Raw genomic sequence first — 14,706 nt, forward strand, 5'->3', positions numbered from 1 at the left:
TGGATCGGGTTCCAACACCAGTTCTTCCACTTACTAGCTGGGTGAACTTCACCCCACTGAGACTTGAAGAAATGTTTGTTGGGGCTTCCCTGGTGGCACAGTCGTTAAGAATCCGCCTGCCAATGCAGGGGACACAGGTTCGAGCCCTGGCCCCGGAAGATCCGACATGCCGCGGAACAGCTGGGCCTGTGCGCCACAACTACTGAGCCTGCGCTCTAGGCCCCACCAGCCACAACTACTGAGCTCACGTGCCACAACTACTGGAGCCCGTGTGCCTAGAGCCCGTGCTCCGCAACAAAAGAAGCCCCCGCTCTCCACAACTACAGAAAGCCGGCGCGCAGTAACGAAGACCCACAGCAGCCAAAAATACATAAATAAAATAAATTTTTTTAAAAAAAGAAATGTTTGTTGAACGAATGGATAAAATGTTCTCTCAGAGACGTGTGACGAACTAAGTGCGATAATGCTTGTATCATTCCCCGCCACGATCAGCGCTTAATAGAGTTACCACTCTCCCTTCTATTCCACGTTCTGTATTTATGTAGACTGTGAGTGCCCTGAGGGGAGGAATGTCTGACTCGGTTCTGAGCTCCCCAGGGTGCCGGGTCACATTAGGTGATGAGAATGAAGACGGAGGACCACAATTTTTAACATGCTTGGAGCGGAGAAGATTACACATCCAGAAAGGATCTGGCCGCTTCGCAGAGACCACGTGTCTCATTATCCACCAAGAATCTCAGCTTGCTCACGAACAAATGACAGCCGATAATACTTGCAGATGGAGTCTGCAGTCCACAGGACCCCAACCCCGGGCGCCTCAACATGCGGCCACCAGCGCCGCAGGGCCCCAGGCCGTGCTTCTTGCTGCTCAGCCTTCAGGCAGGGCTAGGGGAGACGCGTGCGCATTCCTTTCTCCTCAGCTCCTCCCGGCCTCCCTTCGCTAGTGCTTCGCATTTCGAGTGCTGGATCTTTTTGTCCCCTACTGCGTGCCGTGTCAGTTTCCGAGCGGAAGTGGTGACTGTGAGAGAAGAAGATGGCGGCCTCTGTGGTGGCGCCGCCTGGTGTGGTGGTCGGTCGGCCCAACAAGCGCAGCGGCAGCGGGCCGGCAGGCGGTGGCAGCGGCGGCGGCGGTAGCGGCGGTGGAGCAGCCAGAGGGGCGGAGGAGGAACAGCCGCCGCCCCTACAAGCAGTTCTGGTGGCCGACAGCTTCAACCGCCGCTTCTTCCCCATCTCCAAGGACCAGCCTCGGGTGAGCGCCGCGCGCGAAAGCTGCCAGAGGGTCCGGAGGTGGCGGAGCTAGACCAAGTTATCTTTTCGGCTGCCTAGTGAGGCGCGCTCTGGAAGGACTTGTGTCCACTGTCTTTCCCAGAAATCGGGTTTATCTGGTTAGGAGGAAGGCGGAGAGACCGTCTAAAGCCCTGACGACTGCCTGACCAAGTGAGTGGCAGGCAGATTTGGGCACTCGTAATGCTGTCCACCTCAGGTTTGGGAGGCCTGCAGGGGCTAATGAAGAAGCAGTGCTTGTGAGAAGCCTTCACACGGGGATTCAGTGCCTCAAGAGGAGGCTGCGCCGCACTTACGTAGAGGAAAGAAAAATCCTTAGGTGAAAGGGACTGTCACCTCCTTTTGCCTCCAAAAGGGGGGTCGTGTGCCTAAAAAAAGAGCAGGCTGGTCTGATTCCATAGTAACAGCTGTTTTGGATCTCTTATAGTGTGCTTTTTTTCTTTTCAGGTTTTAGTGACAGCTAGTGCTATCTGTCAAAAGGAGAACAGAACAGGTTCAGTGGCTGGTTGCCCGCGTCCCCAGTATTGTCTAGACACTGGGGAACTGGACTGAGCTAGTCCTAGGGATTGCTGGGTCATTCAGCAGTCCCCAGTTCAAAGAAAAGGACTTGCATTCAGTTCAGGAAAAACCTCTTTGACTCACCACTCCCTCTAAATAGTCTAATGGCTGTTTATTTTGTACAGTTGATTTGGATGGCTAGCCCCTGACTCTTAGAAAGGGATCAAGGAAGGAAATTTTATGGGGAAAAAAGCATTAGTGGTACTTAAGCTTCTGGAGATGTAATTGATTTCTATATTATCCTTTGTCAGGGATAGTTTGCTGTTCTATACTCTGCGTCTGATGCTAAGCAAGTAGATTCCATGCCTACTATATCCCAATTGCAACCCATTAGACTCTGATGTTTAGAGTATGCCATGAACATCAAAGGCAGCAGCCTGATTAGTTTTAAATAGGAAAGATAAAGTAAAAACTAGTGTTTGAAAATACTGATAGAGGAGTGAAAATTGTGGTTGAAATGGGGAAAAGAATGATACTCAGAGGACCCTCATGACTTTTTTTCATCTCCTATCCTCAGGTCCTCTTGCCCCTGGCCAATGTGGCGCTAATTGACTACACTCTGGAATTTCTGACTGCCACAGGTGTACAGGAAACCTTTGTCTTTTGTTGCTGGAAGGCTGCCCAAATCAAGGAACATTTATTGTAAGGCTCTGCAACTTTTCTTTCCATGTTTCACCATTTTTTCCCAGTTTCCTTAGGATGGATATAACTAAATAAGAGGAGATTATGAGGGAGAAAAATTTGTCTGTTTGGATCCCATCATAAGGTCTAAGGGCATTCTCTTCACTTAGGAGGTGAGCAGCTGAAGCCATGACAAAGATTAAAGAATAGCATTTGGATTTTTTCTGAATCTCACAAAGTTTGTACCCAATGGGTTTTGCTTTTTATTTAGTGGCTCCAATATGCAAGTTACAAGAGTAATATCTTTGTTTTTCCACTGAGCTTCTAAATATTGAGCTCTTCCTCATTTTTGTATTCCTGGTGCCTAGCTTAGTACCACGCACATAGTAAACACTTAACAAATGTTTAGCGAAGTGTTTTTGAAAAAGAGTGAATCTCAGGATTTATGGAAGCTTAGGAAATAAAGACTAGGATGTTAGCATGGTCTCCATCAAACAGCTCCTAAATTTGGTATGAGGTTTAGAAGGAGAAAAGTGGCATGAAATGTGTGTTCCCAGGATACTTTGTATAACCTAAGTCTCAGCGGGATTTTTAGTTCAAATCCATGTTTAGGGACAGGGGTCAGGGTATGGAGAGGAAATAGCCATGTTTCTCTAACCCTTAAAACAAGACTAGTGACAGACTATGCTGAAACCATTAATTATAGTTCATAAACCTCTTTGAATTCAAGGATGCTGACAGGAACCCAGAAAAAGCCATAGCAAAGGAGTGTGAATGTTGAGTGGGGAGAAAAAATAGGGAAGCTCTGCATGATGTTTATGCTTGGTTTACTCATCCCCCTCACCTCCCTTCCTTTAGGAAATCCAAGTGGTGCCGCCCTACATCCCTCAACGTGGTTCGAATAATTACATCAGAGCTATATAGATCACTGGGGGATATTCTCCGTGATGTTGATGCTAAGGCCTTGGTGCGCTCTGACTTCCTTCTAGTGTATGGGGATGTCATCTCAAACATCAATATTACCAGAGCCCTGGAAGAACACAGGTCAGGATGGGAAAACGGTAGAGATGAGGTTTGGGACCAGCAGAGCCCTAAGACTGCTTTTTTGCAACTCTCTCCCTCCTATCGTTTACAGGTTAAGGCGGAAGCTGGAAAAAAATGTGTCTGTGATGACGATGATCTTCAAGGAGTCATCCCCCAGCCACCCAACTCGTTGCCATGAGGACAATGTGGTAGTGGCTGTGGATAGTGCCACAAACCGGGTGCTCCATTTCCAGAAGACCCAAGGCCTCCAACGTTTTTCTTTTCCTCTGGTGTGTGGGTATCTGGGGTCCTTGAGGTGGGAAAGTGACAGGCTTCAGCAGGAGAGATGAGTTAAAGTCCTTGTAGGGACTTCCCTGGTGGCACAGTGGTTAAGAATCCACCTGCCAATGCAGGGGACACGGGTTTGAGCGCTGGTCCAGGAAGATCCCACATGTCATGGAGCAACTAAGCCCATGCACCACAACTACTGAGCCTGCACTCTAGAGCCCGTGAGCCACAACTACTGAGCCCACCCGCTGCAACTACTGAAGCCCGCACGCCTAGAGCCCGTGCTCCACAACAAGAGAAGCCACCACAATGAGAAGCCCGCGCACCGCAACAAAGAGTAGCCCCTGCTTGCCACAAGAGAAAGCCCGCACGCAGCAATGAAGACCCAACTCAGCCAAAAAGAAAATAGATAAATTTATTTAAAAAAAATAATAATAATAAAGTCCTTGTAACTTCTTCCCACAGAGCTTGTTCCAGGGCAGTGGAGATGGAGTGGAGATTCGCTATGATTTACTTGATTGTCATATCAGCATCTGCTCTCCTCAGGTGAGCTCCTCAGGGCCAAGGCTGCACATCTAAAGAGTAGAACTCTGAGGGTTTAGTATCACTCCCTTAAAAGGCCAGGGTATATTTCTTCTCCTTCGTTCTCTTATCTACAGCAAATAGGTGCTATCATCTTGACCCCAGTATCTTATTGGCAGACTTTTTTGGGATTCTGGCCCATATCCTGCTGTCATAGTGTCTGATAGGTCTCTGGGGGGCTTGTGTTTGCTTCCAGAGAATAGTGCTTAACCTTGGCCCCCTCTGACTTCCCCACACAGGTGGCTCAACTCTTTACAGACAACTTCGACTACCAAACTCGAGATGACTTTGTGCGAGGCCTGTTAGTAAATGAGGAGGTAAGAAAAGGCTCCCAATGCCTCGTTAGAAGAAGGCTATGATTTTATCTCAATGCTGATAAATTTGGTCCCCCTTTTTTTTCTCTCTCCATTTGCTTTTTTATTCTGCCCATTTTTAGGGCACAGTAGACCCTACTGACACACAAAAGCAAAAGATTCATTTGTGGTTTTTGGCAGATCCCCAATACCATCTGACCACCAGTGACATGCTAAAAACATCTCAAGATCAACAGATTAATTGCTAAAAACATGAACATCCACCATTACACATAATGTGAAAGTTTGTTTTCCCTTGGGCAGGGTTGGGGGGGTTTTGGTCCCCTTCTATGTTTTATTAAACCTTAGGAGAAAGGAAAAGAGCTGGAGAGGAGAGGGAAGCAGTATACAGAGAAAAGTCTCAGGCCACTTGGCTGTGACATTGAGAGGCAGTAGGAAACTTAAGAAAGTTAGAATAGAATTATACCTGGGATGTTCTTTCTCTCTTGCTTGCTTGGGTGACCTCTCTTTTTTTCTCCTCATTCAGATCTTAGGAAACCAGATCCACATGCATGTAACAACTAAGGAATATGGTGCCCGGGTCTCCAACCTACACATGTATGCTGCTATCTGCGCTGATGTCATCCGCCGATGGGTCTACCCTCTCACCCCAGAGGCGAACTTCACTGACAGCACAACCCAAAGCTGCACTCACTCCCGACACAACATCTACCGAGGGCCTGAGGTCAGCCTGGGTCATGGCAGCATACTGGAGGAAAATGTGCTCCTGGGCTCTGGCACTGTCATTGGCAGCAATTGCTCCATCACCAACAGTGTCATTGGCCCCGGCTGTCACATTGGTGAGTACAGGTGGGGAGGTCAAGCTGGCCATCCTAGGAGCAGGAACCTGGGGGAACCCACGTCTCCAGAAAACGATACAGAGGGATAGTCCCAGAGAATAAGGAACTAGAGTGGCTGCCTTAATAAAGGAAGAAATAGGGATGTAAAAACAGTGATACTTTAATTTGTGGCCTGTGAGCCTGTTATTGGGTGACTCTTCACATTTCAGGGTACCCTATATTCACATTCAGGACCAACTGGATAATTAACATGCAATAATAACATCTGTTTAGTGCATTGCAGTTTACAAAGGGCTTCTGCATACATTATTAAAAACCTTGTGAGTTAGGTATTATTTATAGATAAGTTTATAGATAAACAAAAAAGCTGTAAGGTTGTCTCACCCAAGGTCATAGCTAATAAGAGGCAGTGCTGGGACTTGAATCTGAGTGTTCTGATTTTAAGTCCAGTGTCCTTTCTACTCTTAGTAACTTGCTTTGGTTATAAGAAAGTGATGCTTGTAATGGAACCACCCCTTTAAAAGAACAACAATAAGATTCTAATTCTAAAATGTACAAGAAGAGGTGGAATAATTTGGTTCTACTTTTAGGCATGGATTTAATTCTAATAAGGTTCTTGAGCTCAAGGAGTCCCCAGAAATCTTAAGGGTTCTCAGGTTCTTAAGTCCAGTATATAGTCTGTAATTGTTGTAAACCTCGTGGAGGGTAGTCAGGCGTCTCTGGCCCAAGCTTAGGGAGAGGGTATTCCTGGTGAATTGGGGATGGAGTAGCAGAGCTGGGTGGGAGCTGTGCTGATGTCAGTCAGCCCCATTCTCCACACACGGCCCTGGTCTGGAATTAGGGCCCTGGGTGACCAGGAATCCTTCCTGTCCTGAGCCAGGTGATAACGTGGTGCTGGACGAGGCCTTCCTATGGCAGGGCGTCCGAGTGGCTGCTGGAGCACAGATCCGTCAGTCTGTGCTCTGTGACAGTGCTGAGGTCAAGGAAAAAGTTATCCTGAAGCCACGCTGTGTCCTCACTTCCCAGGTAAGACCTGTTCCACACTGCACATAGGCCCCAAGTTGAGTGGTGGTTATGCTGAGCCAGAAAGGGGCCTAAGTCCACCCAGTCCACCCTGAATTGAGAGTCCCAATCCAGTGGTTTCATTTACCTTCTACTTGGCTTGGTAAATAAAAGTCACTCTGATTTTCAGGATGTACTTTTCCCCAACACACTAATCAGTCTGTGCCACCCACTCCTTTTTTCTCCTCCAGGTGGTGGTAGGCCCAGATATCACGCTGCCTGAGGGCTCGGTGATCTCTTTGCATCCTCCCGATGCCGAAGATGATGAGGATGATGGTCAGTTCAGTGATGATTCTGGGGCTGACAAAGAAAAGGAGAAGGTGAAGCTGAAAGGTGTGAGGCTCAGCAGGTGTGGGGCATCTATCTGTGTGTCTCTCTGCCCCATAGAAAAACCAAGGTTCCCCCTAAGGGGTTGGTGCTTCTACTGGGCCTTTGCTAAAGATCCGTGCCTTTTCCAGGTTACAATCCAGCAGAAGTCGGAGTTGCAGGCCAGGGCTACCTCTGGAAAACAGCAGACATGAACATGGAGGAAGAGGAGGAACTACGGCAGAATCTGTGGGGTGAGCTAAGCCTTATTCCTGCCACCCACCCTCTAAATCAGATTATTTTGAGGGAAATTGAACTCTTCAGAATCAGACTACTTGTTCATTACTTTATTTATGCAGACTGAGCAGATATATTGCTCTCTGTCAATGGCTCTTTCAGTATTTTTCTCTTTTCTCACCCTTTATGGATTCTCAGGACTCAAAATCAACATGGAAGAAGAGAGCGAAACTGAAAGTGAGCGAAGTATGGATTCTGAAGAGCTAGATAGCCGGGCAGGCTCCCCACAGATGGATGACATCAAAGGTAAGTGGCCAGGGGAGCAGTGTCTGGGACAAAAGAGGAAAGCCTCCAGTTTGTTTGGGCATAAAGTCAGAACTGGATGACTTAAAGCATCCTGGAGTGATATTGGCCCATGAACTTACTCTTGCTTTGATTTTAGTGTTCCAGAATGAAGTCCTGGGAACTCTACAGCGGGGCAAGGAGGAGAACATTTCTTGTGACAATCTAGTCCTAGAGATCAACTCTCTGAAGTAAGAGCAGCTCCTCCTTATTCTCATCTCCTCGGGGTAATCCCAGGCAGGTGTAGGTTCTCTCCTACTTCTTCTCCAAATAGGAACCTGTTCCCTCGACATCCCAACTGGACAAGGCCGGTAGCATTTGGAGCAAGGAGAACATTATATTTTTGCCTCAGCATAGACTTCCTCCTTCCAAAACCCTCTCTTTCCATGTTGTTCCATCTGACTTTCTCTCCCCCAGTGTCCTGCCAAAGTCATAGTCCTACAGTATGCTGAAAGGGCCAGTGAAGGCCCTGGTGTCACCCCAGTCTCCCCACAGGTACGCCTACAACATAAGCCTGAAGGAGGTGATGCAGGTGCTGAGCCACGTGGTCCTGGAGTTCCCCCTGCAACACGCGGATTCCCCACTCGACCCAAACCGCTACTGTGCCCTGCTGATTCCCGTAAGCAAAGATTGGGGCTGGGTACAAGGGGTTGGGTGGAGACAGCTATACATCCTTACTGGGCTTGACTTTAAAGGAAGTCAGGAGTAGAGGGTCTTGTGAGATATATGTTACTTGTGGTTCCTTTCTCCTTGCCTCTGGACACAGATTAGGTTCTAGAGCAGGTTTGGCTGGTGCAGGGGAGTCAAGTTAGGTTCAATACTGAGTGGCCTTTGAGATTGCAGTATTCAGACAGTACTAGACCCCAAAGGTATACCCAGAATAGACCTGGACTGTCATATTGTCTGACTGAAAATGATTTGACCCAGAATGAGGTGAACCTTTAGGCTGGAAACAGGTATTCTGAGGGAGCCTGCATCATCTGACCCCCTTCACCTTCCCTAGGAAATTTCTTTTTCCCCAGTCCTGACTGCCAGCACTCCCAAGTCCCTCTGACATAATTCCACAGGACCTGTATCATCTCCCTCTTGTCTTTTTTTTTTTTTTTTTTTTTTTTAATTTTTAAATTTTTGACCTTGCCATGTGACTTGCAGGATCTCAGTTCCCCAGCCAGGGATTGAACCTGGGCCATGGCAGTGAAAGTGCCGAAATCTAACCACTAGACTACCAGGGAACTCCCCATCTTGTCTTGAAAGACCCATGTTATCAATATTGATTTTCTTTGCTGTCCAGGTGTACGTGCATGCTCAGGAATATATTGCAACTTCTCCTTTCTTCCACAGTTGCTCAAGACCTGGAGCCCTGTTTTTAGGAACTACATGAAGCGTGCAGCTGATCATTTGGAAGCACTGGCAGCCATTGAGGACTTCTTCCTGGAGCATGAAGCCCTTAGTACTTCCATGGCCAAGGTGAATACCACGTCAAGCCCCACAGTCCTGCTTTTACTTTGAAACAGGCCTTGGTGACCTCCGTGGAGACACAAAATAGACTGACATGAATCCGTATGGAGTTTGGTTAACAGCTTCATCCACCCCTAGTGTTGTGCTTATTGCTGGGATAGTACAGCTTGGAGCCAAACTAGTAAGGCAACCATTTGCAGGTTACCCTGGGAATGTGCAAAGCACTACCCAGCAATAGTTCCAGAAGTCAAACCTGTCCCAGTATCAGAGTGAAGAGCTCATTCTTACCTGTTTTGGAGGAGGCTGCTCCGTGTGTAGAAGGAGGCTGAGGGCCTGGTAGAGAGGCACTAGATCTTGCCTCCTCTTCCTCTGTTATCCATTATGTCTCGCTGAACCCTGCAAGGCCCTTGAGATCTCATCTCCTCTGCTGGCCTTCTGCAGGTACTGATGGCTTTCTACCAGCTGGAGATCCTGGCTGAGGAAACAATCCTGAGCTGGTTCAGCCAAAGGGATACAACTGACAAGGGCCGGCAGTTGCGCAAGAACCAGCAGGTAAGTCAGGCTGCCTTCCTGTCACTGCAGTGGTTGCCTGGCTCCCTGGCTCCTGGCCTTAGACTCCAGGTGGTTGGTCCCTGGGACTCTGGTTGTTAGAGCTGTTTATCTGCTAAGGAGAAAAGGAGGGTTATGTGCCCCTCCCTCAGTAGCTCTCCGCTCTGCTTCCTTACAGCTGCAGAGGTTCATCCAGTGGCTAAAAGAGGCAGAAGAGGAGTCATCTGAAGATGACTGAAGTCGCACTACCTGCTCCTGTGGGTGTGGTTGATTGCCCTCCTGGTTTCTGGGCCAGGGCAAGTGAGAGGCTAGTTGCAGAAGGATGAGTGACCACCATCTGAGCTGAGACTTAAAGGAGCAGAGGCTGGAGCTACAGTATTCTTCCCACCGCCAGCAGCCATGTGCCTCCCATCCTGACTGGGGAGTTGAGATGAGGGAAGTTGGGCTGGATAACAACTCTGCCTAAGGAGGAGCTAGGCAGGCCCTGCAGTTAGAGGAAGGCCAGAAGAACAGCTTTGTGCTCTGGTTTCCCCTCAGGGAACAGCAGAGAGCAGTTGGCCCTCTCTGTTGCTTGTATTTGTTAATATTAAAAAACAGAGAGAGGGGTATATTTGGTTTCTCTCCAACTCTGACTGATCAGCAGTTGAAGTAGGTCAACAAAGAGTTCTCAACCTCTGATGTGGTAGCCTTTCTTAACACCTGGTGGAGAGGGAGAAGAGGGGTGTTATGGCCACTAGGTGGGACTGTGGTGCCTCGCTAGTTGACCATTGCCATGGCCGTGGTGGTAGAGGGTCTAGATTCTTTTCCAGACTTTGTGGGCCAATTTGTGGTCCTGGAGTGGTGTGCCTGAACCTAGTTCTGTAGAGAGTCCTAGTCCGAACACTTTTCTGTCAGAGGGTGATGATGCCAAGCATATGTGAAGTCCATTAACCACTGCCAGTCTGTCACATGCTCGGTCCATTTGATCCAGTACTACTGTCAGAGAAGCTGGGCTACTTTTCATCTTATAGATAAGGGAATTTGCTCAAGGTCTCATGACTCTTGAGGGGTAAAGCTAAGGACTTGAGCCTCATAATCCAGAATTCTTTTTCCTTCAGCATATTCAATGTCTCAGTGAAGGGAAATTGCCCCCAGAGGCAAATACAACCCCAAGCCAGCAATGGATATCCTAAGAACAGAGGAAGAACCTGTGAAATGGGCTGTCCCCTAATATTGAGAGAGTATCTACTGCATGACAGACATTTGTTTTTTATATACATTTATTTATTTATTTATTTTTGGCTGCATCGGGTCTTAGTTGCGGCATGCAGGATCTTTCATTGCGGCGTGCGGGCTTCTCTCTAGTTGTGGCATGTGGGTTTCTTCTCTTTCTAGTTGTGGTGCGGGCTCCACAGCACGTGGGCTCTCTACTTGAGGAACACGGGCTCAGTAGTTATGGCACACAGGCTTAGTTGCCCCGAGGCATGTGGGATCTTAGTTCCCTGACCAGGGATCAAACCTGCATCCCCTGCATCGGAAGGCAGATTCTTTACCACTGGACCACCAGGGAAAGTCTCCAGTCATTTTGCTAAATACTTCTCATGTGTTATTTTAGTTAACCTTCACATCAGCCCTATGAAGTAGGTCTTATCCCCATTTTCAGATGAAGAGGCTGAAGTTCATAGAGGTCCTGTAACTAGTAATTGATAGAGCAAGGATTTGTTATTGGACTCTAGAGCTGGAATTTGTCACCTGTATTGTCTCCTTTAACCTCAAACATGAGACAGGCCCTTCTATCTCACCTTTTTGAGCTCTTTGTTGCTTTCCTATAAACCTTACTCTGTTAACACTTAAACTGTAGCAGATGTCTTTGGTAACAAGTGGCCCTCCTGGACATCACAGGTAAAATGGTTGCCTTTTCTTCATTTCAGTTGGGTGGAGAGGAGTAAGATGAGGAAGGGGATACTGAACTGTACTAAGGGGTATTAAGGGGCATTACTCAGTATTTCTAAAGAGGGAAAAACAGGCTGGCCAGGGTTTGACTTAATTTACTTTTCTTATTCAGTAAATTTCAGTTTCTTCTTTGTCAAATACAGGACCTAGTGACTAGAGAGCATATGAAGGTTATGGCATGGACCTAATAGGGGCAGTTAAATACAAGCAACTGTAGGGTACCTCTGATTTATACCTGATGGGTGGCAGAGATCAGAAGTGGCCTATAGAACTTTTTAGGAGGTATTTATTTATTTATTTATTCCTTCTAGTTGCAGTGATTAGGGAAGGCTTACAGGATTGTGACACTTGAGTGGCCTAAAAAATAGAAAGGATAGAGGGAACATTATGAGCAAAGCAAAGGGTTTCAATTTAAATATGGCAGATTAAACACATGGGCTTTGGGGACTTCTCTGGCGGTCCAGTGGTTAAGACACCGTGCTTCCACTGCAGGGGGCATGAGTTTGATCCCTGGTCCTGGTCGGGGAACTAAGATCCCTTGTGCTGTGGAGCGGCCAAAAAAAAAAAAAGAAAAAACTCATGAGCTTTTTACTCCAAAACCACTTTCAAATGGTAACAAAGGAATTCTTCAAAAAAGGCACGTGACTCAATGATAAGGAAAACAGAAGGTGACAACAATGAATGAGAGACATCAACATTTTGGGGAAAAAAATAAATGGAAGGGTGAAAGTTGACCTAGCAGAGCAGAATGAGATGGGCTCTACCTGCTGAGGTGGTTATTAACAAGAAGCAAACCAGTGTGCCCTTCTGAACCCAGAGAAGACTCAGCAGAGGGGTTAAGGATTGGGTCCTGAGAACTGGGGGTGGACTGGAGAAGAATCAGACAAAGATCTGTATGAGAAAAAGCTCCCCCAGGTCCCCACTTTATCTGATCCAACCAAGTGATTACCCCTACTTCTCCTCTGCAGGAAATGGGAGATTTAGTCTGGAGAAATGGTGGGGAGGAATTTTCAGAGAAATGTCTGTGAAGGTTTCCTAAACCCAAAGGTCATGAGTTTCTACACTGACAAGAGCCCATGAGTGCCCAGCATAATGAACAAAGTAACACCACGAAATTTCAGAACCTCAAGGAAAATAAATCTTTAGAACCTCTGGATTCGGTAGGAGAGGTGGTGGGGATGGGATTGAGGGGCTAGATTGAAAATGAGGGATTAAATGAAAGTATATGAGTGGTAGGGCTCTGAATGTCAGCACACACTGGCTTATACCTCCAGGCCAAAACTAACTAAACAATTGCAGACCAAAGGCCTACAAATACTTAGAATTTTGTTTCAAAACAAAAAAAAGCCATCTTCTTCTGCTCACCGTACACTGAACACTGAAGCCTGTTAGCCTGCATACATGGACAGAACTTCCAAACAGATTTTTAGTATCTCACTCTTACATATGAATAGACTGTTAAAGGCCACCAAACATTTGAAGAAACTTCCAACCTATGAAAGGCGGAGACCAAAACAACCAGAAAATTGAAACCAAGGAAACTGACAAAGTAGGGAGCTTTTCGAAAACTTTAGGGGAGGAAATGGCTATAATTCTCAAAACTCAGGGAAAATATTGTGTCTATGAATAAAGTGCTATGAAAAGAATTGGAGAACAAAAGAGCTCTTAGAAATTAAAAAACTATATGAATTTTCTTTTCCTACTGAGAACTGGAGGACTACAGAACCAAATAGGGAAATTATATGTCCATCCTTATATACTTATTGAATTTTTAATTGTGAATATTTTACCTATACAGTTGGATAGGGGAAAGTTTGGAAGTAATGTTAAAATCTTACAAAAAGGTGAAATCATTTGAAAATAAAATGAAATGGATGATGAAGGAGAAAAAGATAAAAGGATCAATCCAGAAGGTACAACATCTAACAGGAGTTGCAGAAAAAGGAAAAATGGTAGTGATGTTATTATATAATTCAAGAAAATATTGTTGAATTTCTAGATGGGTAGGGCTCGCCCAATACCTTAGCACAGTGAATGAGCACCAAGGCCACATCAAGAAATTTGAGAACCTCAGGGATAAATAGAACTTCCTAAAGACTTACAAAGAGTTAAAAACAAGTGCCTAGGAAAGAGATCAAACTGATCACTAAATAGCAACACTGGAAGCTAGAAGACAATGGAGTGATGCTTTCAGAATTCTGAAGGAGAATTACTTTCAACTCAGAATCATACTTTCATCTTTTCAAGTTTCTCCCCAAATTTAAAAATTTTTTTCAAAACAAAACTTTTTATTGAAGTATAGTGGATTTACAATGCTGTGTTAGTTTCAGGTGTACAGCAAAGTGATTCAGTTTTATATCAATATATACTTTTTTCAGATTCTTTTCCATTATAGTTACCCCCCACCACAAGTTTTTATTTCCCATGCTTTCAAGGGGAACTACCAAAGGATGTGCTTTACTAAACAAAGGAGTAAAGTATCCAAGAAACTGGGATCCAACACAGATGAGAGGTAAAGGGAGTTCTGAGAATGATGCAGAGAAGTCCCAGGATGACAGCTGTTCACAGGCTGAGACAGCCAGCAGTGCAGACCAGAGCAATGGAATGGAAGCCCCCAGAAAAGAAAACGGATTATCTAATACATTGGGCTGAATGAATAAAATATGAATTGAGAACCTATTAGAGTATGTGGAAAGATTTAATGATAGGTACACTATAGAAAAAAAAAATGAAAAAGCAAGGCAGTGATTAATGCTGGGACTTCCTGGTGGCGCAGTTGTTAAGAATCCACCTGCCAGTGCAGGGACACGGGTTTGAGCCCTGGTCCAGGAAGATCCCACATGCCGCAGAGCAACTAAGCGTGTGCGCCGCAACTACTGAGCCTGCGCTCTAGAGCCCACGAGTCACAACTACTGAAGCCCACGCGCCTAGAGCCCGTGCTCTGCAAGGAGAAGCCACCGCAGTGAGAAGCCCACACACTGCAACGAAGAGTAGCCCCAACTCGCAGCAACTAGGGAAAGACCGCACGCGGCAACGAAGACCCAATGGAGCCAAAAATTAATTTTTTTAAAAAATGATTATGCCAGGAGGAAAAGTTGTAAAGGAAGCATTTATTCATAGTTAAATGTCAATACTATATTATAAGTAATATAAGTACTGTATTATCTTAACCAAAAAATGTGATCTTATCATTTTAAGAGGTTAGGGGGAGGTGGAAGAAAGGTAAATCCATCAATCAAAATTGGAAATCAATAAGTAATGTCTAGAATGCATATATCAAGAAATAATATGAGCTAAAAAAAGGTACACTG

The 14,706-nt window shown here is 46.0% G+C and overlaps 1 protein-coding gene across 1 annotated transcript; it reads left to right on the plus strand.

Annotated features, from left to right (window-relative positions):
- Window positions 1–1,005: 1,005 nt before the first annotated feature.
- EIF2B5 (eukaryotic translation initiation factor 2B subunit epsilon) lies at window positions 1,006–10,067 on the plus strand. Its single transcript, XM_065876407.1, has 16 exons — window positions 1,006–1,249; window positions 2,360–2,484; window positions 3,322–3,507; window positions 3,599–3,776; window positions 4,240–4,320; window positions 4,596–4,673; window positions 5,197–5,509; window positions 6,390–6,535; window positions 6,763–6,904; window positions 7,030–7,131; window positions 7,313–7,420; window positions 7,557–7,647; window positions 7,952–8,075; window positions 8,798–8,923; window positions 9,356–9,466; window positions 9,642–10,067. The coding sequence occupies exons 1-16, from the start codon at window positions 1,034–1,036 to the stop codon at window positions 9,699–9,701; spliced, it is 2,187 nt and encodes a 728-aa protein (XP_065732479.1). The 5' UTR covers window positions 1,006–1,033; the 3' UTR covers window positions 9,702–10,067.
- The last annotated feature ends 4,639 nt before the right edge of the window (window positions 10,068–14,706 follow it).

This window comes from Phocoena phocoena, chromosome 4 (genome assembly GCF_963924675.1).
Source record: "Phocoena phocoena chromosome 4, mPhoPho1.1, whole genome shotgun sequence".
NCBI classification, from domain to species: Eukaryota; Metazoa; Chordata; class Mammalia; order Artiodactyla; family Phocoenidae; genus Phocoena; species Phocoena phocoena.

Bases quoted from the DNA above. Each gene is read 5' to 3' on its own strand.
- EIF2B5 (XM_065876407.1), top strand. From the start codon at position 1,034: ATGGCGGCCTCTGTGGTGGCGCCGCCTGGTGTGGTGGTCGGTCGGCCC. The intron at 1,250-2,359 runs GTGAGCGCCGCG...TCCTATCCTCAG, and splicing joins TCTCCAAGGACCAGCCTCGG to GTCCTCTTGCCCCTGGCCAA. The intron at 5,510-6,389 runs GTGAGTACAGGT...GTCCTGAGCCAG, and splicing joins TGGCCCCGGCTGTCACATTG to GTGATAACGTGGTGCTGGAC.